The following is a 27,913-nucleotide window of genomic DNA, read 5'->3' as shown; positions in this document are numbered from 1 at the left end:
AGTTCTCTTTCAAGATATTTACCTAACTGAAAGAGGGGGAGACAATTTTGTGTACATTGAATTTTCCCTTTGTTGCTGATTTCACTCCTCACTATGCTGGGGCTGCTGCTAATTGCCTGTGTGCTGCTGCAGACATCAAACTCCAGAGGTCCAGATGAACCGTAAGTGTGGTTTTCTTCCCACTCCTTTGCTGAAATTAAGGCACTGTTCTTGTTTTAACATTTAACATTGCTGGTGAGCATTGCTAAATTAGATGGCAGTTGTGAATCAGATGTGATTCCTTTTTATTACATTTTTTAAAATCTGGGGAACATAGATGAATGAAAATGGAATTGTGTCTCATGGAGTATATGTTACTAAGCTAAGATCAAAAAATTGTCACAAAGGTTATACATTGTCATCATATAAAGCTCATACATAACTAGAAGAGTGCACTCAGTAGAGTGCAGATCTCCGCCAGGCGAAGCACTTGTTGATCACTTGCGGCCCCTACCGGCCGGTTAGAGATTAGCTGCGGACAGATACACAAACACACACACACACGCACACACTCTGCCAGGCGGAGATAATAACTGCATAAAATGTGCTTGTTATTCAGTTGTACATTTTCTTTCTTTTCCCAAAGCAAATGGTTTGAGCCAGGAGGGATAATGCTAGCAACAATGTGTAGCATCTTATTACTCAGTAATAATAAAAATGGTTTTAGTCATTTCATTCAATATGCTCTGTATCACTTTCCGTAGATATGCACAGACTATGTTTACGGAAACATACAAAAACACTGTGCTTCAGTCCAAAATATGCAATTCTTACCCCATACACTCATGTATTTAGTCTTTAAACCATAGCTTGGGGCTAAAGCCAGTGTAATACTGTTACCTTGCTGTGTTTTCATATCTTGAACCTCAGTCGGCTTGGATTATTCATCACGATAGAATGTGTACATGGAAAACGGGAAGTCCAGGAAACATAAAATATAGGCCAATGACAAAATCAAAAATGGAAATACTGTGTACCACTGTATCTACAGAAGTTTCTGATGACTCCATTTTCACTGTAAATCTTTTTGTTTCCTCTGAAGTTAAAGTTTCTGTGTGTTAATAGCACATCATGGGAAGTTCCACATGTGTGTTGGCATGGCTGTAATAATTCCATTTACTTCAGTTTTTTATTCTTCCTTCTCCTTGAAGATTCTACCTGGTTACAGTAACCTCCACAGCAGTAGGAGGCAGCACTGAGACACTGTGTGTCCTAATTAATCATGGAACAAATTCAACAAAGGAAGCATGCAATGTGGAGGTTACCCTGAAAATGCCAGGTGGCAAAAGTACAACTATATTGGAGGCCAGATCAAACTATTACGGCTGTGCACAGTTCCAGGTTCTCTGCTTTAACATATTTCAATTGGGGGGGGGGCTACCAATTCCTAAGCTTAATATTATTGTTTTTCAGTCAATTACTGTATATAAAACATCAGTTATGGCCTGTCTACTAAACACACATTTCAACACATAATTTATGAGATACTAGTTATTGTATATTGATATTTTTGTTTTTAAACACACAGGCTTGACTCTTGCAAATTTTACATTTGTTTGTTTCTGAAACGTAATGTGACAGCATAGCATAATGTACACTGCTGTTTTACCCTTTAGCAATGAACTTAGCCCCAGTTGCTCCTTTTCAGCTGTGACATGGGCTGATGAGTAATGAAAGCAATTTGTTCTTGATACACACAAATAAGGGTCTGAAATGCCTATTGTACCTATCATAAGGACAATTATGAATATAATTGGTTTGCCAAGGTTGATAATACCTTCAATTACTTTCTTCATGTTTCTTCTTGACCCCAGGTTCCCATTGTAGTCGTTGATACTGTGGCAACCATTTGCACCATAGTGCTCGGGGCAAAAACAGCTCTGAGCAAGAAGACTGAAATCCTGATCAAACCAAGCTCCTTTCTTACCATCATACAGACAGACAAGCCCATCTACAAACCAGGACAGACCAGTAATGTTCAGCCATACCTTTAAGATTAATGTTATGAAGCAACATGTTATGTCATATTATGAAACCGTTAAAACTGCACCAGTAATGGAGGTGTAATATTCAAGCGGTTTATCACCAGAAAACAATTCAGATTATGTCAGAATGGCTCATACAATTGTAGGAAGAACAAATGCAATATCAGATATTCTGCATTGAAAGAGTGTCTTATTATATACCTATTTACTGTATATAAATAAGTAATGTTTTGTTTATATTTTAAGCATTGAAGTTAAACAACAAATCACTTGAAGAATATATTTCAATTTTATATCATATGTTAATCATTTGTATTTTATGCCTTCATTATTTGATGCAGATGTGAAAAAATCTACACAAAATAACTCAATATTTTTGTTTTTACTGCAGTCAAGTTTCATATTGTCTCCCTGGATTCCAGCTTTTTGCCTCACAATGAAGTGGTAAGAGATCATTATGTTTGTTATGTAGTTATAGAGAATTTCTGCTCTACTAGTTGAGAAAATTACCTTCTTGGTGATAGTTAAGTTAAGTTAAGTTTGGGTGTTTAAGTGGTAGATGAAACATCCATCTGGACATATCTTTTTAGATCTCTGGATATATTCCGGGGGTTAGAGAGGTTTATTTATTAAATATATTTTGTTTAGCAGGGCATTTTTACTTTGCAAGTGTTGTAAGAAGTTTTCTGTACTGAAACCATATTTGTGGATCAATTCTTGAAATGTTAACAAGCTGTGGTTTTGAAAGACGTGATCTAGGTGCATGATTCCTTTTTGTTTCCATGTGTCAAATAAAAAAGTGTTTTTATTTGTAATGAAATCTGGATTGTGCCAAAGTGGGGTCAACTTGGAGGGTGACAATGTGCAATTAGTGAATTTATAAATGTCCCTGTTTTTCCAAGCTGTCAGTGTTACTGAGACTGTAGTGTTGTTGAAGCAATTATGTTTTCATTGATTTAGAGAGGAAAGGCAGGCCACTGATGATGATTTATTACAATCTGACTGTTCAATTTCTATCGTTGAATTTTGGCTGTATTGTAAGATATGAAAATGTTATTAATGGCTTTGTTGTCTTGCTATTGCCTTGTGAGGCTACTATTTATACCAGTTAATATCAACAAATCTAGTTGGATCACAATTTGTTTGCAAATTACAAAAATCATTCAAATAAAGGAATAATGATAGAATATGAAAGCTTCTGTTTGGTGGTGACACAAAATATGAGAGAAACGGGAAATGGTGTTTAATCTGTAAAAATCTTTCTTGTTTTTCTTTTGCAGTACCGGACTGTGGCATTAATGGTGAGACGCTCTGAAAATGAGAGCATTTTACAGCAAAATTCTTGGGTTACACTAAGATTATTACTAAGATCTTTAGCACATGCAAAACCAATAACATAACCAAAGACAGGTGCAAAAGAAATACTATGACCAATCATTGGTCATATCATTGGTTTTACGTGTGCTGAAAGGTTTTGTACATGCTAAAGGTCTTAGTAATTTAGACCCTAAGTGTATACTGTGCGTATCTCTGAAGACATTCTTTTGTGACAAATATTTATTTCATACTTGTTTTTGTGTACATAGATGAAAAGATTTTATTATTATAATTTTATGAGTCATGCGATTTAAATGAATGAAAATAATATGATGTTAATTATAACCAAATGATCTCTCTACTTTCCTCAGGACCCTGAATCTAATCGTATTGCCCAGTGGTTGAACCAGTCCACCAACAATGAAATTCTGGACCTGTCCTTCCCCACGACTCTTGAAGCGACACTGGGTGTATATAAGATCACAACCTGGAATCAAAGGAGCCAAGAAAGCTTCCAGACCTTCGAGATCAGGGAATATGGTCATAACACATTTTTTGCACAGCCCCTGAGCTTTTGTGTTCATGTTGATATATTCACTGATATATTCACAAAGAGTGACCATGATGTCTAATGTGTGGCCAGCATCCCAAAACAATCCTAATGCAGTCCCAGCATCCAGACAGTCTTGTACCATTTATAGAGTTTTAAGTCCAGGGATTTGCTGTACTACCGTCTACTCTGCTCAAAATATTGAAAGAAGTAATATAAATATAAATAATATATAAACAGTCCCTGTTATATAAATAATTTGTAATCCCTGATGGCTGTTTTTGTATGTTTGTTTTACTGCAGTGCTGCCAAAGTTTGAAGTTACAGTACAACTCCCTGATGTTATATCCACTCTGGACAATGAAGCAGAAGTAAAGATTTGTGGGAAGTAAGTGAAGTTGTATGCAGTGAGGTTCAGATGCTTGTTTCAATAAAACAGATGTGAGTATTAAAAAGGGTGTGTAAGCAAGCCAACATCCAATCCTCTAAAAACCAGTTCAGTTGGATTGGGAGGTTGCCATATAGCCTCTTCCCTAAAAATTCTTTCAAGAATTATAGCCATTTGTGAAGGAATTGTGGAGGTGTGTTGCAGGAATTATGCAGGAGTGTAAAATTCCTATAGGTGGGGATTCATAAGTCCCCAGGACTGTGATCTTTCCTGTAGGATTTCCTAAAATCACGTATATCTCTTTTAATTCGTGCAGGAGTTACCTGCATGACTTCTCATCATTACAGTATGTTCCCACAGCATTCCTATCAGCTGTAGGTATTTCTGTAGGAAATTTGCAGGGATTTAATTCCTGTAGGAGTTTCCTGCAGGATATCTGAAGACATCCTGCACCTGTAGGAAATTTAATGTATGCATCATGTAGGATTTGTTTTTAATAAGGGCTTTTTTGAACAGTACTTCAGCAGCTCTTTGTTAGATTATTTTATTATTGACTCCAGAGCACGAGTTGTCACGTGTGTTTGAAAATATCCCCAAAAGGAATGTGTTTAGGTGGATGCAACAACCACGCCAGTCCAATGCTCTTATAAATAAGCTTTTGTAAATTCTTGGTGCCACACATAAAACGGATGCTTTCCCTGGAATGTGGTTCCTCACACAACTACACAACGTGCCTTTTAACAGGTTTGTCGATCTGTATTAACTGTTTCTGTTGAGTCTGAAGTCACTGGCTACATGTTTCTGCTCAGGTACACCTATGGGAAACGTGTCCAGGGCTCAGTGAGCACGAAGGTGTGCGTTAAGCCTGAGAGCTACTTCAGGGATCCACTTCCAATTGCACAGGGTCCAAGTGTATGCATGATGTACACAATGAAGGTGAGGACAGCGTCACACATTGGTTCGAGATCATAAAAGGATGCCAAATCTTTGGAGAAAACAATATCTTCGATATAGATATTAGTGCTTCAATAGTCCTCCACTCAAACTGCCAATAGTCCTCCACTCAAACGCACTTCTCAACTGTGTATATTGACACAATGTCAGAAAAATGTAATTATCAATTATCAAGTTGTCATTTATCACACACACACACACACATGTATGTATGTATGTGTATATATATGTATATATATATATATATATATATATATATATACATATATATATATATATATTGCAATTTAAAGACCCCCTCCACTCAAATGTGTTTTTTAAAATAGTTCACTCCTCTTGGAAGCATGACTTCCACTGTATAGATTGATTTTTGTATGGTACTTGTCAACAGAGTGCCTTTTTCACATTCTTCCACTGTAGACAGAGAGCTTTTTATACTTCCCTGAGTTGGAAACATGCACATATAAGCAAATTTGTGATATAACAAATATGTCCGACCTATCATGGTCCACTATGAAAAGATATGCAAATTACAGTAGAAGCTATGTGGTAAACATGGCAGACTGTGCAGTTTTAGGATGCAGTCCTGAGGTCGGAACTTCATTCCACTTATTACCAAAGGAGCCCATTCCATAGGTGTAGAGATGCTGTTGAGCCATTTTCAGTATTTTATTGAACATTGTTTAGTCGAGAAACCATATTATTAAAATAAATTATTATTTGATATAGAATTTTTTTTAGGTTTTGAAATACGTCTGGAGGCTATTTAAAGCCCAACATAATGTCAGTACTGGCTGGAATTTAATAAAATTTCCCAAAAATTAATCCAAACAGAACTGACCAAAGAGAATTGTTGACCAGACAGAAATGTTGATTCGGGTAGGGTAGGGGGGCAACTTTTATTGACTGCTTCTGATCTCTCACATCTCTTTACCTTTTGAGAGGGGTTTTCCCATTCTTCGCAATCTACACATTTATTTTGTATTTCAGTCATTTGTTATCTGTAGTAAAAACAACACAACTGTAATAACCTAGAGGTCAGGTGTTTCAAAGCATAATGCCCTGTGAAGGCTGCTTTGACAGCAGAAATAGTGTATATTAAGTGAAAAATAAAGTTGAGGTACCTTAAAGTAATAATCTCAAAGATTTTCATTAAAATAAATGTCTTTTAAGTCACTATCTATCGCTGCTTTGGGTAACACAATGGTGACTGAGCCTATTTTTATATTAATTTATACTATTATTATTATCATAATTCATGATTAAAAAACTTGGTGTCTGTGGCGACATTCCCGGGAAAAAATCACAAGCGGCGCACAGTTAGTGACGCATTTTTCATCACCCATCAGTGGTTTGTCCACCAGACAGGGTAGGCGGAACTAACACAACAGGGTCGCTCTTCAACTCAATTGTGTGTGAGCGGCGTACTGTTTTTTCCGGTGTCTGCATGCGTTACAATAACAGAGAAAGGGGGGGGTTGGGGGAGTTATGGAACCCTAAAAAGTTTTTGTGTAACATGAGAGATCATATTATTTGTTGATGTAGATTTCGTATTACATTTAATGACAATGTAACTTTACTAAATTACATAGCTATTTGCGCAGCTAACGCTAGCTACCGGACCATGTCAAGAAAGACAACATTAGTTTAGACAATGTTGCGCACAGTATCCATCTCTCATATCAGGTAACGTTGCGTTAGCAAGCTAGCTAATGTAATTAATACAATCTAATGTCGGCTAACAATTAGAAAAAAAACGCTAGCTAACGCTACCGCCCGGTACCGGCCTCGCAAACCGTCTCTCGAATGCAATGCTACCTTGTTGCAACGTTGCAGTGTAGCTAACTTAAGGCCAGTTCAGATCAATGATTCGCAACGAGACTGGGTGCAACTTGCAAAATTCCAAGACGTCTGATTGTAAACGTTCTAAAACTGCACTTGGCGATTTGACAAGGACGGTCTTTTAAGGGCAGGCAATGGCTCTGCTACTAGCCAGTTCACTCCGCTGCAATTTTCTCTGCAACATTCTAAACATCTAAAACCGTTTTGCCTCGTTGCGAATCATTGATCTGAACTGGCCTTAACGTTACCGTTATTTACATCGCCATTGAGTTCATCAATATATTATAATGATCAGAATAAAGCCGGGGTATGTGGAGCAGAGCCGGGTCTGATTTCTGAAGACTTCATGCAGGAGAAAACTAAATAAAAGAATATGGCAGTATGGATTAGCATTGTTATTTTATTACACTTCCTCATATGTTCCTTCAGCCTTTATGCCCTTTTTGAAATCTCCTTTGTTTTTGTTTTATTCTTCTTGTTCTGATTGCTAATTTAACACCCAGCTCAGCTTTATTCTCGAACAGCTTAGCTAGCAAAACCAGAAACACCAGGGGTAACATTTTGCAAGGCAGTTGTTTCAAAAATACCACACAACAATCATTCACAAAAAAGACTGCTTATTGTGCACGAGATACATAATTGCACGAGCCACAGCGAATCCCGCAAATTCTTCTCTGCAGTGTAAAGATGTTCATACCGGGCAAAAGGTGGATAAAGAACGTTTGCAGAAATTGATCATCACTAATTCTACCCCAGGTTTGCTACGCCATTTTAACCCGGCTCGGCAGTGTAAAGACATCTTGAGTTAGCCTAATGTTAGACAACGAATGAGTATGTACATAACGTTACTTTTATAACAACCATTTTTTATTCAGTAAATAGTAAGTGTTATAGTTGGCGTTCCAACTGACTGACGTCACACAGGCGACACTGGTTGGATCCGGTTGGATCTATGGGAAGTGAGGTCCAAAAACACACCTGCAATTACCGCTTCTCGCCATTGGCACCGCCATAGAGAACGAAACTGAAATCTTTGAGATTGTCACTTTAAATAAAATGTAAGTTCCTGAAGGTCTAAAGAATGTGTAAACCCCACCCCTTCTTCTCTGACCTCTGCCATTTTGTGGTTGTTTGAAACAGACTGACTTGTTTGGATGTGCTGCAAAGAATATCGACATGAGTACCTTTAATCTGACTTTGCTTGATCATGGTGGCCACTTTATTGTGGAGAGTGCCATGGAGGAAGATGGAACAGGTGAGTAATTTTGTTAATCTGATTGCTTTTCCTTAGGTTTCTTATACTCTGTCCTGCACAAAACCTCTGCATAACCTCCATCTTTGAAAGTAAATAAAATGTTTTCGTCTTCAGGGCAACACAAAAACAAATACTGTTGGCAAAATGGCAAAATGACCCCAGGGGCAGATGACAAATATCTTCAGTGGTGTCCAGCAAAAGAAACTATTGTAAAACTGCACCACAACTACAGGAAGAACTCAGGAAGTACCTGCAACTAGGGAGACACATTACATTACATTACAGGCATTTGGCAGACACTCTTATCCAGAGCGACGTACAACAAAGTGTATAACCATAACCAGGAACAAGTGTGTTGAAAACCCTAGAGAGAAGTACCGTTCCAAGTGCAGGGAACAGCCGCAAAGTTCAACTTGGACCCTGTAGGTTAAACTGATAGACACTAACACAAACGAGAACAGCAACAACGCAGTCTATGTAAAAATACAAGCAGTAAAGACGAGTGCATTAACTAAGTCACCTATGAAACAGCTACCTAGTTACAACCCTAAGCTAAATTAGAGATTACAGGGAGGTAGGGAGGGATGGGGAGAGGTGCAGCCTGAAGAGGTGAGTCTTCAGTTGTCGCTTGAAGTGGGTCAGTGTCTCAGCTGTTCTGACCTCCACGGGGAAACTAATCTCCCTGACAACAGTGAAATGGAAACTACAAGCAGCTGGTCTAAAAGGATATGTATCTGTCTTTTCCTGCCCAGTGTTGATGGTGCTTGGCCCACTGGAGTCATTTCACCTTGTTAACAGCACATAGCAAGGGCTTTTTTGCAGATACACATTAGTTGAATCATGAAAAAAAAAAAAATGTAACTGTTTTGTGCAAGTTAAATCTTATAGAATGTCAAAGTCCCGCCACAGCAAAAAAGTGACTGGACAAAATAGAAAATCAAACAAAATCTATCCTGTATTCTATGCCTTAATTAACTTCACTGGGTCCCCATTACTATGGCAGACATCTAAGCAGTTTGCCAAACCATATTAGCAAAACAATGAAAAACCCAAAAGACATAATCTTGTCCTCTCGACTGTTGTGACACTTGTGATTGTTTTTAGGTGTCATTTCGAAGGGCAACGGGAGAATGAAGTTCACCACAACCATCATTTCGATTGAGTTTGAAGATGTTTCATCAACTTTCAAACAAAAAATAGACTTCACAGGAAAGGTAAATCACAGACCAGTATGTGTGGAATCAGAGGCATTGCACACCTGATTTAAAACAATCAAACTGTATATGGCTCAGTCATTAAAGTTAATGTTAAAGACTATGATACTATGAAAACAGGTCATGTCACGTAGTCTAGACATAGCTGACTTGAAAATGGACTCCGACTTTAGCCAACGATGGAGTCAGATCTGGCTTCAGCTTACCTCTGTTAGGAATGAATTAAAGACACTGCTGCAAGAATTGTTCTTCACAATGCCTATAGGTGCCCACAGGCTACCAACGGTTGTCAGTGCAAGATGGATCACCATTCTGCACAAGTGCTCCTGTAGAACTGTGTGGGCTAAAGTATAGATTGAATGCAAGTACATTGCAGGATGGTTGGCTAGTCATAGCTTTTGCACATTTAATTCTAGATTTTGATCAGATAACATTTTCCCCTTCAAAAGAATGTGTGTAGCATTTCTATATGGTGAGGCATGAAGTCAGATCTGTTAAATGAGAGGAGAGCCATGCAGCCTTTGTGGTTGGAGTGATGTATCCAAGGAGAACAGAGACTCACATCACTGGGAGTCACACACCTGTTGCTTGTTTCAGATCATCATGAAAGCGGCAGACTCCTTCCTAGTGGCCAATAAGCTTATCTACCTCAACATGCGATATGGATCAACAACTAAAAATTGGATATTGACTCTTGACATTGAGGGTGTGGCCAACTTCTCGTTGGACACCAGTGAAGTGGACACAAATTACATCCTTCTTGAGGTCAGGTTATTCTCTCTCTCTCTCTCTCAGCTTGCTTGCTCTTACAAATTTCCACTTCATATAGACACTCACACACACACACATATATATATGTGTGTGTGTTTGTGTGTGTGTGTGCGTGTGTGTGTGTGTGTGTGCACAGGTATATGTATATATAACTGGATTTCAAAATGGCATATCATTCAGTGGTAGCCTTATCTTCCATTGCATTCCAGGTTACAAGAAACTATGTCCAGGTGGTTTGTTGTAAAACAGCCGTTTGTAAATGAATTGTAAATGAATTGTCTTCTCCTCCTTTGCTGAACACAGGCACATTGTTTTGATGTGTGGGATGATGAGTATGACCCACTCAGACCAGATGACAGCAAACCCAAATATATGACTGCTTTCCATACAGCCTATGCATTCCACTCAAAAAGCAAGAGCTTCCTGCAGATAAAACAGGACAAAGGACCAATTCCCTGTGATAAGGACATCCAGGTCCAGGCAAATTGCATTATCCATGCAGAGGAGGCAGGGCTTTGTGAAAAGAAATTTCTGGACTTTTTCTTCCTGGTAAGTTCTCATCTCCCATCAAGCAGGATGTTGTTGAACCCATATTCTTTTCAGATGGCTGCTGTGCATGATCAAGAACATGTTCATGAGCTACAGAACATTAGTAAGCCAAAATGGCCATGAAGATGCGATTAATAATGGTGTGAATCGAGTTTAGGCAGTTGAGTCAGGGAAACCAATGAACCGTCAATATCTTCTGTATATCCAGTCTTCTGTAGGTTATATTTCATAGTATCCAATTTTGTTAGTCTATTTGAACTGATCTCTTCAACGGGGAGATGTTTAGAAGGAACAGTGACTTATGTGGTGCATATACTTGGGGGAATCCCTGACCATTTCTCCATCCAGAATTTTTTCAAGATTCCTCAGATCCTTTGGTCTGCACTTATAGACAGCCCTCTTCAATTCAGTGTAGTTGTATCCTTTCAAAGGGAGCGTCCAAGAACTGAAAACGGCTATGAATTGTGACACCTACTGTATCTTATTGGGGGAAAATCTTTTCTCTCAGCAATTGCATTAGTTTATAAGAATGTTATATTTCTATTTTAGAATGTCCAGTATAGCTCATTACCTGTATTGTTTATTTTATACCACATTCTTTGCTCATATTTATCAGAAGTGTGAAACATTTTGGAAAGCACTGTTCCTGGGCAAGCACCCTAGAATGGAGAGAAAAAGATTCAAAGTACGAAAGCTGATTTCTGCCAAAAATGGACAATACTTTGCTTTTCTTATTCCTCATTAGCATTGTATTGTAAGCAATAATACAAGGACCACAACAAGGCTGAATGCCCATTTCAGATGAATATTTTGGAATTCACATTTAAATTTATTTTGTCATTTTCATTCCTTTGTTTAACTAACTTCAGATGACCCTTCTCCTGTCACCCAGGTGTCATCCAAAGGGAGCATTGTGCAGCATGGGCATTTGCCAGTGAGGCTGCATGGTGAAGATTGTATACCCTACGGAGAACAATCAAATTTCACAGGTTAATTTCTGAGATACTCAAAGCAGGAAATTGTAAAACATTCTCACATTCTCACATCATGCCGCCAGTGACAAACATCTCACAGTGCCAAGCTGAGATGTTGAGATTGTGATGTTTTGTTCATTTTTGTTCCAGTGAAGAGAGGGGAGTTGTCTTTCTCCCTGCACCAGACTGAGGATCTGGCCCCTTATGCCCAGGTGGTGGTGTACACAGTGCTGCCTAATGGAGAGGTTGTGGCTGACAGCTTCAACTTTCCCATCCAGTTATGCTTCAAGAACAAGGTAAATTGCGCCTGGTCTGTAGGATAAGTGGGGACCATAAAGAAATCAGGTCACACAGAGTGTGACTGGGAACATAAGATCCATTCACATTCTGTGAGTAAGAAGGTTCAGGTCCATTAAGCCATTTAGGCTACATGTTGTAAGCAACACCTTACATTCAATTGCTGGATTTAACAGGGAGCCAACACAATGGTCGCAGCTATGGCAATGTGTAGTTAAGTAGCCCTGCTGCTACTTTCCTAGTAAATTCAGCATACTTCAGCATACTTTTGTGACATTAGCTCAGGATGTGGAGTGATTGACGGACAACTGGAAGGTTGTTGGTTCAATTCCTGGTCTTCTGAGTGTGTCAAAGTATCCTTGAGCAAGACACCTAATCCCCTATTGCTCCCAACAAGCTGGTTTGCACCTTGCATGGCTGCCTTGATTGCCATTGGTGTGTGAATGGGTGAATGAGAGGCACTCATTGTAAAATACTTTGTGCAGTTGTTGCTGGAAAATGTGCTGTATAAATGCAGTCCATTTACACAAATGTATTTATTTAGTATTACATTTTTTACTACTTCAGTAAAAGACCATAACATATAAATATAAACTGATAAATTTTGGGAATTTAGTTTCAGGAAGTTTGTTGTCACCGTGCCTAGATTTCACTGAGAGGTAGTACAGTCACTGCCATCTGTATTTTTGTGCTAAATTAGCTGTATGATTATCAACTTGTCAATGTTAACCCTTATCAAAGCAGCCTCAGTGAAAAATCCAGGATAGAAACTAAACAGAAACTTCTCTAACATACCATTTCAATGAAAGTAAGGTAGTTTCCCATTTCTTCTGTTTTAGAGCTGAAGGAAATGTAGATTCTAATGAAGAGGTCAACACCATTTAAGAGTTTAAATGTGCATGGTCAAATGCTTTTGTTTCAGGTGTCCCTCCAGTTCTCCTCCTCCCAGGAGCTCCCTGGGGAAAAGGCGTTCCTGCAGGTGCAGGCCAAGCCGGGGTCGCTTTGCTCCCTGAGGGCCATCGACCAGAGCGTCCTCCTGATGAGACCAGACAAGGAGCTGAATGCACAGAAGGTTAGCTGAGACCCTGAGCAGCCCTGCCCAATCACAGCCATGGCCTGGTACATTTCCCATAATTTGGGATTTTTATTTATGTAAAAATACTCCCCTTGTTTTGCTGAAACTTTTAATTGAAGAATCATGCGTCAACCCTTTTCCAACTGCACCCACAAAACAGCACTCCGGGTGCAACATTTACTGCTTTTCCACAAATTAGTGGCAGTTTTCCACATAACAGGGCATATACAGTAGCACTGCAGAAGAGCGAGTGCTGATCGGAGGTATGATGTATATCCTGTTGATGACAACGTGTGCCAGGTTTGTTATGGGGAGGAGGTAAAACCACAGAAATCTGACCAAGAAACAAACCCTGAGTGAAACAAGGCCTGTTGGGTCCCAGGTAGCTAATGACAGAGCCTCTGAGCCAATACTGGAGACATGAGGACAGGAACATCTTTGTCTGTCTGTCTTGCCCCCCCCCCCCCACCCCCCCAGGTGTACGATGAACTACCCATCTCAAGACTGACTGAATATCCATATGAGGTTATGGATCCAGAGCCTCCCTGCACTCTTACAATGATTCCACCATCAACCATACAACGAAGAAAACGAAGTATTCCCCCATATTTCTATATTAAAACTGATGCCAAAAGTATGTTTCAGGTAAGAACCTAGTGTTAAAGGTGATACTGCCAATCTAGCTGTGTAGTGATTCCTAACCTTAATTAATTAATTGCTTTTATCTTTATTTGAGATACAGAACTCTGACAGTACACATAGTCAGATGAGAACTTTCAACTGTTTGTTGTAAAACCACAAGTCTGATGCTGAGCAGATTTTTGTGGCTGGACCCTACATCTTGCTAGTTACAAAGTTGTTACAGAGTTGTTTTACTTTAGTGGCCCTAGCCACAAAAGTCTGCTCAGGATTACAGGGGGTCAGGCAGGTGGAGGCAATCAGGCAATTAGCAGTTTGTCAAGGTGGAGCTCCAAATCACAGCAAGTAACTTAAACAATATATAATACATAAACTACAGTGTATGTGCATTCATAAACTACAGTGTAGATTTACTCAGTGAACTGTCACTGGAAAACATTGGGTTACAACGATAAGCCTCATTTCCTATGTTCTGCCATGGAGACATGGTTATCTCAGTGTGGATGGAGTGGTGATGGCTGATTTCTTTTATCTTTGGGTTTCAGGCAGTTGGAATTAAGCTTGTGACCAACTTAGACATGCAAGAGCCTAGACCCTGCAGAGGCGGTATGATTTTTTTTAGTTCCCTATATGTGCAGATCTAAAAAAAAAAAAAAAAAAGTTTTTTTATTTTTATTAAACATTCTAAAAACATTGCTTCATTGCATTCAATTCATTTGTAGCTAAGAAAGTGTCTTTAACAATTTTTTGTCCCTTTGTGGAAATTTGTCCACAGAACCAGTGCCTTCGTATATATCACCACCTGAAGAAGACCAGCAGACACCCAAAGAAATCATTCGCACATTCTTCCCTGAGACCTGGATTTGGGACCTGGTATCAATAGGGTGTGTAAACAAAGGAGCCCTCCTGAAGAGCATTTAGCCAGATTGACCCCAAGATATACAATATATCCAAATAGTGTCTTGTGCTTTCAACTCTGAGCCACTCTTATGCTTATGTATTCCGTCCTATTAAGTACTTCATTTGATGAGTAGTGTTATCACATTATAGGTATCTATAATTATGGGTGAATTGTACATTTTCCATCTAACTGAATCAATCCTTCAGGTATACCTTAAGAGAGAATGGCTTTTTGGGCTCTGGTTACACTGTAGACTGTAGTCTGAATTTCCTGTGCCCCCTTCTTCTTCCCCCTTCTTGCAGAGATTCAGGCAGAGTAACAGTGGAGCAGACCGTCCCAGACACTATTACCAAATGGGCAGCAAGCGGGTTCTGCACCTCTCCAGCAGGATTCGGCCTGGCCACCAGCACAAGCCTCACAGCCTTCCAGCCCTTCTTTGTGAGCCTGACACTACCGTACTCCGTCATCCGTGAAGAGGTGTTCCCACTGAAGGCCACGGTCTTCAACTACCTCTCCAAGTGCATCATGGTGAGGCACTGCTCGCTGCACAGCCATGGTTATACCACGGTCTGCTGTGGTCCCAACCAAAAATCAGTAAAGAATGTAAACATTGAGTGGTTAAGTATTGGGACAGCTGTGTCAAATTGGTTGTTTTTTTCTGTGCCAATCATACTGGAATTTCAAAACAAACAAAGACTATCAGACAAAATTCACAATGTCTGCATTTATGTGTTTTTTAAAACACATTTAGCTATATTACAACAATGCCATTCAATGAGTCAAATACCCTTATTCAAAGTCAGCATAAGTATTGGGACCAATAAAGAAGAAAAGAAAACTGAAAACCGTAGGTGAGGGCCTGGGGACTGAATGTGACCACCAAGAAAGCTATTGTGTGGATAATTGAAAATTGCACTGTGTTATATCATATTTTATGTAAAACATTAATAAACCAACCACTCTATATGCCTCTAAGACACTTATTGGCTAGTAATTGTGGTTAATTAGGCAGGTAGATTACAAGCCAGATTTTCTGGTATATTCTAGCTAATTGTCTGATATATTCTTCATATATGAATGAGTTGATGAAAATACCCCATCATGACTTATTTTTTTCATTAGTGGTTTAGCAAGAAATCTACAGCCAACAGAACAGTATCAATCATTCTGGCAGAATGTAGCTTTACTAGTAGCTACTAAATGATGATGCAGCAAATAGTATTCTGAAACTTTTGAATAGGATTCAGAAGTAGGTAATCCTGGCACACAAGGGGCACCAGAATAATGAAAGTGAATATGTAAAACATAAAATTCTGTGACCTGCTACTTTCATAGTGTCTTGAATTTTGTCTGCAGACTAAGGGGCATTGTAGGTGACCTTTGGGCAGCAGAGACACTTTAGTTATTCAAAATGAGCCATGGTGCTTGATACTCTAGACAGGACAGGCCATTTTCATCATCAGGTCTTCTGTTCTTACAGTATGTTTGTTTTCTGTTCATCAGGTGCATGTCAGCCTGAGAGAGTCGGCACAGTTCACAGGCCAGCCGAGCGATGGCTGCCAGTACAGGCGATGTCTCTGTGGCGAGGAGAGTGAGACCTTCACCTGGGTCGTCACGGCAACCACTTTGGGTGAGTCAGAGTAACCCACTTGCACAGCCACAAGCCACCCCCCCCCCCCCCACCCGAGCATGGCATATTGTGGAACCATATACACTCTGTGAATGTACAGTCAGAGTTATATTTGTCACAGTATTTAACAGATTTTTGCTCTTTGATTTGAGACTTTTATATTTTAAGACTATTTCTGCCATAAATTCTCTGCACAGTTTGCCTCTGTGGTTTAAGTTGATTGAGAGGTGACAAAAAATGTGTTTTTAAGTGAGGTTCTGCCTTTGCACTCTAAGGTCGGGTGAACATTACAGTGAGTGCAGAAGCCCTGAGCACTGAGGAGCTGTGTGGAAATGAGGTGGTCACCGTGCCTGAGAGGGGACAAATCGACACCGTTGTCCGTACACTGCTTGTGGAGGTGAGAAACCACACAGCCATCTATCTATTATAATGAACTGACAAACCATGGTCGTGTGCATGATAAAATGAACAACATTACCTCCAAAAAGGCAGGAGGTTTTGCAACCACAAAAGTTTAGAAATTGCATTTCTTTAAATAATTGAACTACCAGGTTAGATAAGTCAAATGAAGCATACCATACATAGGGAACCATGATTAGTTCGCTTGTTGTTGGAGGAACAAAGGTTCTGGCTTTGAATCCAGGCCTGGGCCCCTCTGTGTGGAGTTTACATGTTTTCTTCATGTCTGTGTGGGTTTCCTTTCGGTACTACCATTTTTTCTTCATTCTTCGTACATGCGTCATATTGCATATTACATTATTATTCTAGAATATACATTTATATGTGGAAATATTGCATATATTCTGATATGAAAAGTGTAGTCTGCATATTTACAATTTCATGTTTTACCATGTATGGACAAGTACAGCAGTGTGACGAGTACAGTATTATGTTGAGGTTTTAGACAGGGCATGTTTATGATGTGGGCTGATTCTCTGAATGTCCTGATCTCTCTCTCTTTCAGCCTGAGGGCACAGAACAGACCATCAGTCACAACGCACTGCTGTGTCCTCAAGGTCTCCCCTTTCCTCTCTCCTACAAATAGAAAAGCATCAAATGGAACAAATTGTACATTTTTCATGTAAACATATTGCATAAATATATACTATTAGAAAATAAGCATCAATTAAAAGTTTGGTGCATGCAAGGTTTATATATATAAGTAGTGTTTTAGTGTGAAATTAAACTTTTTGCTCTTAGAAATATATATATTTTTTTACAAACCAAAATAAAAATTGAGCCTTGAATAGTTTTTTAAAATATATTTTGGCAAAACTGTTTTACTCTTCAATGGAATCATCCCCTTAATTAAGAAAATAACCTGGCTGCTATGTGGGATTGTTTCTCGGGAGACTACAGTACAGTGATGACAGCGAAGCTGGGTGTGGTTTTTATATTCTTCCTCCCTGTCTGTTGTCTCTCTGTCCACCAGGGGGAGCTGTGGAGGAGGACATTGCTCTGGAGCTGCCAGAGGTTTTTGTGACCGGTTCTGCCAAGGCCTCAATTTCAGTCCTGGGTGAGCAAACTCTCCCATCCTTCTGTTCCCAAATGGCATTTTAAATCTCATACTTTTCACATTTATTCTCTGAGAATAACTTTTTTGTTGCCTTTTAATGGCCATTTTGATTTTTTTAAATTACTGTTAGCTTGTTGGTTATACAGTTATGTAACTGTGTGTGTGTGTTGAGGTTGAAGCAGGATTGTTTGTTGGGCTTGATTTGGGTATATGTGTTGATCAGGTGTCTACCCCCTCTGACAGGTGACTTGATGGGGCGTGCCATGAGGAATCTGGACAGCCTGTTGGCTATGCCATTTGGCTGTGGAGAGCAGAACATGCTGCGTTTTGCTCCCAACATCTATATCCTCAGGTACCTGGAGACCACAGAGCAGCTGACACCAGAGATCAAGAGCAAGGCCATTACCTTCCTGGAGAGTGGTGAGAGGGGCAGGGTTGGGCAGTAGAGCAGATATCTCATTGGCTGACCAGTAGATGGGGGAGCGATCACCACGGTATCCAACTTAAAAATTTGCCCAAATTGCAAATACACAAAGATGAAGCTTGATGGTTTATGTTCTCTGTAGCAGTTGTATAGAAAAGAGGGGTTCCAGCTTCTCTGTAATCACTGTTTCCTGCAGGATATCAGCGAGAGCTGAAGTACAAGCACAATGACGGCTCCTATAGCGCCTTTGGACAGAGGGACTCTTCAGGGAACACCTGGTCAGTCTGAGTGTTCACTCTGTTTCCCTCCTCAGCCTCACACTGAGGAGGGAGTCCCATCACTGCAGTTCACCTGTGCATAGACACAGCAACCACCATTAGAGTATAAGTATGCATGTGCAATTTTGTGTGTGATTAAGCACATATGTGCACATGGTGTACACATGGGTGTGCATGTGTGTGCGCACATGTTTATAAAGCTGTAATCCTTAATCACATAAAAAAATGTGATATTGTGTACCATTTCATGCTGGCATTTTTGCAGCAATATCCTTTCAATGTGTTTTCATTCTGCAATTGCTCCTCTACATGCTATTTTCAATTAGTGCTGTTGTGTTCAACATTTCCGCAAAGTATTCAAATTACATTACATTCAATTGGCAGAAGCTTTTATCCAAAGCGACGTAAATAAGTCCATACCAAAGGTCATTGGAGCAGCTACAAAACACAGGTCCAATAAGGTACTATACTCATTTTGTAAAAGTTATTCAAAGCCGTGACCACATTAAGTCCAGTTCACACAGTAAACATTACTCTGACCTAACCTATGCTAAGTCAAACTAGGAGGCATGACAAGCTACAACATCAAGATAATGATACAAAGTACAATAAGTGCTGGATGGGGGTGCATGTATCATGAAAGTGGCACAGCAGGTACATGTGAAATGCAATCCTGTAGGTTTTTATTTCAACCATAATTTGGCATACCTGATTTTACTAATTGGCATTTCAACAAGATATCTTGCTGTTGAACGATATCTTGCTGTTGAACCTACAGGATGGTAGATCTCCAGGAGAAGGGTTGGACAGCCCTGTTGTAAGATTTGCCCCTAGTGCTACACCCCCGACCAAACCATGCCAGTGTTTGGGTGTGTAGCTTAGTTTAGAATGGATTTGGTGTATGATAAAATATTTTGACCACCAGTCACTACAAAATTATAAGAATTAACACTTTACGTGAACATGTTTTTATGTGAATACATGTGCCAGTTTATGTGCCTGAATTAGTGAGTGAGTATATGTTGAATTGAATACTTTATTAGCCTTTTCAGGAGTTTTCTCTGCATTTTCAGAGGCTCTCATTCACATAGATTTAGCCCACAGTGCTACACAGACAACACAAACATATGCATACAGACAAAAGATCATGCATTCTGTATCATGCATGTTCATGCACATATGCTTTTTATGCATGCATGTTTTTTTATATGTGCACGTTGTGTACTTTTAGATTACTATTAGATTGCTTGCCATTGTCAGGTCGGCTAGAAAACTTTGATAGCTTGCTTCCCAGGTTATTATATTATATAATTTCAGTGATTGATCAATGCAGATAACAAATAACAAAACTCATGTACGCACACACACACACGTTCACACACAATGTTACGGTAACAACAGCAAGCCAGATGGAGGAGAGGTTTACACCCATCTATATCCATGACATAGTTAAGAAGCTCTGACTGGCTAGAAAACGCACAGACTCACACATATCTCCCACCCTAGTATGATAATTTAGAGTTGACATCTGCTGTTCTGTATCTGTGTGTCCAGGCTCACTGCTTTTGTGATGAAGTCTTTTGGAGGTGCAACGCGATATATCTTTATTGACCCGAAATACATCACCAGTGCCAAGGTATGGCTCAGTGTTCAGCAACAAGAAGATGGCTGCATAAAGTCTGTGGGGAAACTCTTTAACAATGGAATGAAGGTGAGCTGAAAGTGAATACACATAAATGTACACACACACGCACACACAATCATGTGCACAGTATCACGCACATGTGCACAGACTCATTGGTACATCTGCAAACAAATACAGTAGCACATAGATGAGAGAAATCTGATATTTTAGCTTTCTCCCCATGAGGATGTGCTCTTGCTGACTCAATGATCAGAATATCATTACCGCAGTCTTTGCAATGGTATGTTCTGTGTCCACTTACAGGGTGGAGTCAGTGATGAGGTGATGTTGACAGCCTATGTCACAGCTGCTCTCCTTGAGCTGGGCACTGAAAGCACTGTGAGTACCTTCCAGCAAACGTGGACCAAAGGTAGTCCACATTATCACCAATCTGTACCAGCTGAGAAACCGCCGTCTGCTCTGCAATAATTTGAGCTACCTACCTGTTCTCACTCAGCTTGCCACACCCTTCCCTCCTGAAACACTCTATTTCCCAAAGTGCATTGCATTTTCACTGGCTGAGCCAATCAGGATTGCCATCTTCAATGTAATATCTTTCTGTTCTTCTTGTTCTCCTCTGATACTGCTTATTTCTGAAGTACCCCATTTGTATTAACAATTTTGACCAATAAACAACACTTCAGCATTCAGTCCGCCAGAGAAGCGGATTGGTCTCGGCTGCACCGGCTAGTGGAGAGAGCACACACCTGGGTTACCTTAACTAATCAGCCCTGGTGCTTAAAAGTGTGTTCCTCTCCAATGTTTTGGGCCAGGCCGGGAGCTCACATCGAGAACGCGTTTCATTATTTAGTTTTTGATTGCGTGTTTGTCAGAGCACAAAACAAAAGTGAACCACCGCTGAAAAGCTGGAGGAGCTGGTCTGCTGAAAAGTGGGTCAGCTATGAGCGAGAACTGAAAAGGTGCCGCTCAGTTTAATTTTCTTTTGTTTTTGTTATTTTAGTTTTTGTTCAAGTTCATTGTTTTTGCCTTGTGTTTGTTTGTTTAATTTCATGTTTGTGTGTAAGCACTCTCTCTCCATGCGGAAAACAACAGTCCATTCCCGGAACTTCCACATCTCCCTCCCAGGGGTGTCACGCTGGTGTGTGACAAACACACACACCAGCGTGACACCCCTGGGTGAGAAATCAGCAATGAGAAACTTTGGTTCTTATGTCTTAAAAGTAATAATACTGTATAGATACATTTGGCATTTTTATATGTAGCCAAATACATTGCTTATCCAGCTGAAGAAATTTGAAAAGAAATTCTGTTTTGTTTTGGTGTTCGTACTTGTCCAAAATGGCAAAGCTAAAGAATCTGATATGTCTTCTCACCGTGGAAGATTTTTACTAAGGTGATGGTTCATGTTTGAAGCATTTCCAAACTTCATAATCATTGACTGCTACAAATTTAAATTTCCTTTTTCCAAACTCTCAACGTAATTATTTAAGAAATTGCTGTGGGCATACAGAATACATTCAGAGCAGTTACACAACATCCTATCTGAGATGATACAGTTGTAACACCTGCCTCGCGGGACTCTGTACCAGCAGAGGTAAAGAACAAATTTTTTAACTACTATTTAAATTTTTCCCTGGATAGAATTGAGACAGCGACATCCAAACTCTGGTTATGACTCATGTCTAGAGGCCTGGGCTAGCAATGTAGATGTTCAATTCACTATGAGCTGCCCTATAGCAATACGTTACCATGTAGTTAACTCTGGTGATATTAAAACAACACACACGAGCCCCCATAGAAATCACAAAACCCACAAATCAGAAAACCCATGAGTAGGTGTTAGAAGAAATTTTACTTCATGAAGCCTTCGTTACCAATTAACAAAATACTTCCCTAATGCACGGTTATCCCAACATAATCACAAAATAAAACGTGTGCACAAATGTCCATTAAAATAAAACCCGTTGGCGCTCTTCTCCGTGGCGTTGGAGCACCTGTGGTCATCGTACTCACGGCTGCCCATACAGTTCTCCAGAGAATTGGTGAGGAAGAATTTGGAGATTCCAGCATTGGAGACAATCCTTTGAGAAACGCCTGAGTCGATCTTCTGGTAGGGTCTCTCCAGGGTACGAGTACTGTCTGTCCTCTGAATTGTAGATATTCGGCTGCGCATTTGCCCACCCTTAAGTATCACTAACCTTCTCCATCCTTCTTCCAAGTCTCTACGGCTCCAACTCTCACCCAGAAGGACCTTTAAACTTTTTAGTTTCTCTTATGACCATACCAACCTAGACATCAATTTACAACAATGTAACAACTTAAATGCGTAAAAGGTCAAAAACCAAAAAAAAAAAACACGCGTGATCACAAGTAATTAACCAGCAGGAATCTAGTAAACAAGCATGACCATTAGGTATCAAAAGTTCAATTTAAAAAAACGTTGGCGACAAATTTAACCCTGTGCATTCCTAACCAATTTTAACCAGTTTCTGTTTTTCCCACGGCGCACAGGCAGGAATGCCACCGTGGGCTATGCGTGGCAAATTGTGGTCACTCACTCACTCACTCACTCATGGACGTTTAGTTGGACGCATGCACAGGTGGAGCTTCGTTTAGCAGGACCCATGCACAGGTGGTGCCAGCTAAAATGTGTCTGCGGAATTGAGTTGCGCCGTGGGCCTGGACAGTTCCGTGCTTGTTTCTGTTCTCCTTGTGTTGTGTGTCTACTTAGCTGTGAAAATCTTGGGGAACCATCTGGCTACCAGAGTCTGTGTTGAAACGTCAAACAGGGAAGGAATATGGAGCTACAGTTAGCTCCTTGAGATTGTCTGGATTTGTTGTGTCATGTTGCTGAGTATTTAACAAAACCCAACAAAAGCAAGTTTAACCTGCAGTTCATTGCTGAGTGGGTTTTCATTTCAAGCCCAGATTTTATTAAACATGTTCAGTGAAATATAGGGAGAATTGAATATGGTAATGGACATGCTGTACATAACAGTACATTTTTTACAATTTTATCAAACTTGAAATTCTTCCATAGATGTATATGTTTTAATATAGAGCTCCTCTCTTTTGTGTGTAAGGATCCCATGGTGCACAGGAGTCTGGCATGTCTGAGACAGGCCTCAGATCAGATCAACAGCACCTACGCCACTGCCCTGCTCTCCTACACCTTCACCCTGGCTGGAGACAGTGTTACGAGGGCTCATCTCATTGACCGTCTGGACAAAGTGGCCATAATCACAGGTATCTGCCCCTTCCCCTCATGTTTGATAGTTTCCAGCACCACAGGTTGGCGTTTAATTAGGTTTAATTAGGACTAGAAGCTCTTCAATGTTTCTCTGTCAGATACAGGTGCTTATTTCTAAAGTGTTCAGAGTTGTCAGTCCTTACAGCTGTCTTCAGGTATGTCTAGTGCAGTGACTCTCCAGGAATGTCTTAAACATTTTCGTTAGATGATATGTCAGTTGGCAAATCGGAATTTGCACAGGATAGTCTTACCGTGATTCAGTTCCATTGCTTTATAAAGCTAAGCATGAATCTAGAAACTGTAATCATATTGAAAATGGGCAGTGCGGCAGTGTAGTATAATGAGCTAGGAACTGGTCTTGTAACCTAAAGGTCACAGGTTCAATTCCCGAGTAGGACACAGCCATTGTACCCTTGAGAAAGGTACTTAACCTGCATTGCTTCAGTACATATCCAGCTGTATAATAAATAAACACATACAATATAAATGCTATGTATTTGTTGTGTAAGTTGCTCTGGATCTGAATCTGCTAAATGGCTGTAATGTAATTGGAGTATTCTATAACATGTGCCAGTATGTTTCTGTACACCGCTATGAATTCAAGAGGCAAAACCTGTGGGTAAATGGACAAATAGACAGATGTGTTCTGATCCGTTCCCCACTGTTTTAGGACAAGGCCGTCACTGGGAGAATGCTGGGGCTTCTGGAGAAGGCTCTCTAGCAGTGGAGATGACCTCCTACGTGCTCCTAGCCCTCCTCTCTGGGCCTCCCCTTTCTGACTTTGACTTGGGCTACGCCACCTCCATTGTTCGCTGGCTGGCACACCAGCAGAACCCTTATGGCGGGTTCTCCTCCACACAGGTCCTCCATCTTTTTTTCTTTATTTATTTCACACTTTATTTCAATTCTGAATCAAAATTCTGCATAATTACACTGCATGACATCCCTTGTTTGAGAAAATGTGTTCTCATTTGTAATTTCTTGCTCAGGTTGTCATTGTATTTATCTTTTCCTCTCTTGTTTCTTTTTCTCTCTCTCCTCTCCTCCCTCTCTTTTCTCCTTCTCACTCATTAGGACACAGTGGTGGCTCTGCAGGCTCTGACGCTGTATGCTGCTGCCACCTTCAGTAAGGGAGGTGCCAGCACAGTGACGGTGACCTCTCCTGGTGGATATAAAAGTCAGTTCCATGTGGATGAGCACAACAGACTGCTGTACCAGGAGGAGCAGCTGCAGGAGGTGCCTGGAGTCTACAACATTAAGGCCAACGGCGAGGCTTGTGCATTTGTGCAGGTCAGCACTGGATTCTGTAGTAGCGGTAACTCTGCTATTATCACTACTGTGCCCACTGCCACCTGTGGTACTGGAGTGTGGGGTAACAGTTAGAGGTCTGGAAATCCTGATCTCAGCTACTGTAAATGGCTTTTGGGTCCAGATCACTATTGCTATACATCAAACTCATGATTGAAAATCAGGAAACTGTTTATATGTGGTCGGTTTATTTCTGTAACTGCTGTGACACAAAGATGTTCCAATCATTTCTGTCTTTCTCAAATGTCTTTCTCTTTCTTTCAGATCGCGCTACAGTTCAGCATCCCACCTCCTCCAGACTTCTCCTCTTTTACCATCAGTGCCAATGCAACAGGGGTCTGCAACAGTGCAAACAAGACATCGCTGACAGTTTTTGTGCATGCCAGGTGAGGTTCGCTTCTGTTTTTTTCAGAAAGAGGAGAAGGAGTAGAGAGAGAGAGAGAGAGAGAGAGCGATAGCAAGAGAGAAAAAAGAAAGAGGGCCTGCTACCAACATAGTATGTACTAATCTGAGAGAGAGAGAGAGAGAGAGAGAGAGAGAATTAACAGATTTTACTTTTGCGGTAGATACGACGGTATGTGGGAGAACAGCAACATGGTGATCATCGACATCCGCCTCCTGTCTGGGTTCATTGTGGATGAAAGATCACTCATGCAGGTCTGTATACCTCCAGAAATGTTTTGTCACTCTTTAATCCTATAATATTATGTGTGTCCATATCCACTAGAACTTCAGAGATAGAGTTACAGACCAACTGCTCAACAAAACAGGATGATATGAGCCCAGACGTTTCATAAACTAATACACCTTTTCAAGCTCCAGATTATACATTACTTAGATTCTTTTCTTTCTTATCACTGATTTTAAAAAGTGAGCATTACAAAGAAATGAGTCATCCATTTAAAAAATGGAAGTCTAACTCTCCCTCTATATATCAGCATGCTGGATCCATCTAAAATCTAAAATGTCGGGTCACTTTCAGTGTTCCCTCAGTGAGGCCATGTCTTTTATGATATAGCAAGAAAAATGTATGGTAATTAGCAATGTACAGTTCATACTGGGATGACTGGTTATTACTTAGCCATCATAACTTTTCCTTTGGAGTCTAAAGCCTACTGCAATGGCCCAACATATCAAGTTTCAAGTCAGTATTACCTTGTTCATAAAAAGATCATTTTTAGAGGTCAAAGCAGTAAAGCTGCTGGAACCCTACTGTAATTGTTTTTTAATTATTATAAATAAGCTTATGCTGTCCCCTTGAAAGAAACACCCCTCTTTAGGAAAGAAAAGCTTTATGTGAATATGATCACCATTAAGTAATTAAGTAATGATTGACATCAACTTTGCCTTCTCAGGGTATCAGTCCTTGAGTGACCTGAGGCCTGGCAGGAAAATGTGTTGCATGTCATTACATAACCACCGGAAACCCTCACTGATGCAGTTTTGTTGCTGTTTTTGATTTCTACCTGGACATTTATTCCTTAGTGAAGTCTCAGTCAAGTATTATATTAAGTCCTCTCACGTGCAAATGAGTAATAACTGTTTCTTTGTCCCATTACTGCAGCTAAAAAATAATCTCAATGTGAGGCGTGTTGACCAGGACAGAGATCATGTGATCATCTATCTGGATGAGGTAACACCACCTAAGAGAATGAGAGGCAATATGGTCTACTGGGATTAATGGCCACACAATAGTGTATCCAGTTGTCTAAATGTATGATATTAAGACTGCAGGTTTTTAGATGCTGGGATAAACATGACGTAAATGTTGTAATGTCTTCATGCCAAATGTTTGCTATCCTCACAGATGGAGAAGAAGAAGCCCATGCTGTTCTCTCTGAAAATAAATGAAGACATACGAATGCACAACTTGATGCCTGCTGTGTTGAAAATATATGACTACTACAACAATCGTAAGATACCACCAATGTCTATCTCTAAACCTCTACAACTTAATTACATTCCTGGATGAAGATATTGGTAAACAGAAGTTACTGTAGGATGCTTGTATAATACCTTCTGGTGCACATCAATTTTTAAAAATCTCATTCGGTTTATCCTATGATGACCCAATAGTCAATCAGTAGGAGCTTACACCCCCTCCACACTTTAGTGCCTTGAGATTCCATTCAAATTCAAACAGGAATTTGCAGTAGCAAGCAATGACCGTGCTGACAATGTGCAATGACCATGCTGACAATGTTTGATGCAGATAAATGTTTTGATTTTGTGACCAAGTGGAAAAGGCAGATCTCTCTTCTAATGAAACTTTTTTTTTTTGGCTGTCAGGTGACAAGGCGGTGACTACATACACATGCCCTTGTATGATGTAAGTACTGCACTGCCTGGCTAACTTTCCTTGACCCTGCCAGCCCAGAATGAGTTAAACAATTTCGGCAACAATTTTGATTTACTCAAAAGTGCTATCATATAGTGACATCATATAGTGCCTCAATATTTGCACGACTACTTTATTAACTACATGTAGTGATTGAAAATAATTTAGAAACTCACATAAAGTCACTTAATTGGGTGACTCCACCACTCTTACACAGGGCTTCCCTGCCTTAATTTCCATTGTAGACTTCTATGTGGTGTTACTCTTTCTCCATAAAAATGGAAGCCGCCTTGTATGGGAAGGGAATTTTCAAAGTGAATTTTTACCGCAGTTATGTAATGATAGCCATGTTGTGCTTACGTTGTAGGTGATGAATGACTCTGGCTGCGAAGTGGGACCCTAAACCAGCCACATCACTCTGATCAGTGGAGACAATGATCCATGAGCCACGGACATGAACTCTGTCGTTCTTAGTGAATACTCTTCTCATAGTTTAAAATGTATTGTGCTCATTGCTTTTACAGTCTTGAATGTCTAATCTGCTGTAGACCATGTGACCTGTGAAGTGCTGGAAGTCATGCATGTGACACTTAAGACCCAAGAAGTGGGCGGGTTTATTGGTCTGAACTGCACTGCTTTCACCAGGTTTAATGTGGAGAGTTATAAGACTGGCTTGCAAGGCTAGGTTTAAAAAAAACCTCCACTGGAGCAAAACAATAAAAAAGATGGGTGTGAAATGTGAAATAAATGTGAAATAAAAATATATACATTTAA

At 40.0% G+C, this 27,913-nt stretch overlaps 1 protein-coding gene across 1 annotated transcript; it reads left to right on the top strand.

Moving 5' to 3' along the window:
• On the top strand, positions 1–27,913 carry LOC135263185 (alpha-2-macroglobulin-like). The gene is made up of 36 exons (XM_064350882.1): positions 1–161; positions 1,191–1,380; positions 1,854–2,010; positions 2,416–2,468; positions 3,305–3,325; positions 3,713–3,881; positions 4,195–4,279; positions 5,089–5,215; positions 8,216–8,330; positions 9,435–9,544; positions 10,142–10,309; positions 10,619–10,864; positions 11,757–11,853; positions 11,989–12,134; positions 13,058–13,207; positions 13,688–13,855; positions 14,395–14,455; positions 14,625–14,733; positions 15,053–15,278; positions 16,254–16,380; positions 16,656–16,777; positions 17,345–17,396; positions 17,813–17,896; positions 18,140–18,316; positions 18,517–18,598; positions 20,153–20,309; positions 20,547–20,621; positions 23,327–23,489; positions 24,164–24,354; positions 24,568–24,783; positions 25,066–25,187; positions 25,368–25,458; positions 26,366–26,434; positions 26,609–26,714; positions 27,091–27,130; positions 27,507–27,913. Exons 1-36 carry the CDS (start codon positions 94–96, stop codon positions 27,508–27,510), a joined length of 4,344 nt encoding a protein of 1,447 aa, XP_064206952.1. The 5' UTR covers positions 1–93; the 3' UTR covers positions 27,511–27,913.

Source organism: Anguilla rostrata, chromosome 9 (genome assembly GCF_018555375.3).
Source record: "Anguilla rostrata isolate EN2019 chromosome 9, ASM1855537v3, whole genome shotgun sequence".
NCBI lineage: Eukaryota > Metazoa > Chordata > Actinopteri > Anguilliformes > Anguillidae > Anguilla > Anguilla rostrata.
This window is presented reverse-complemented; position numbering and strand designations above follow the sequence as displayed.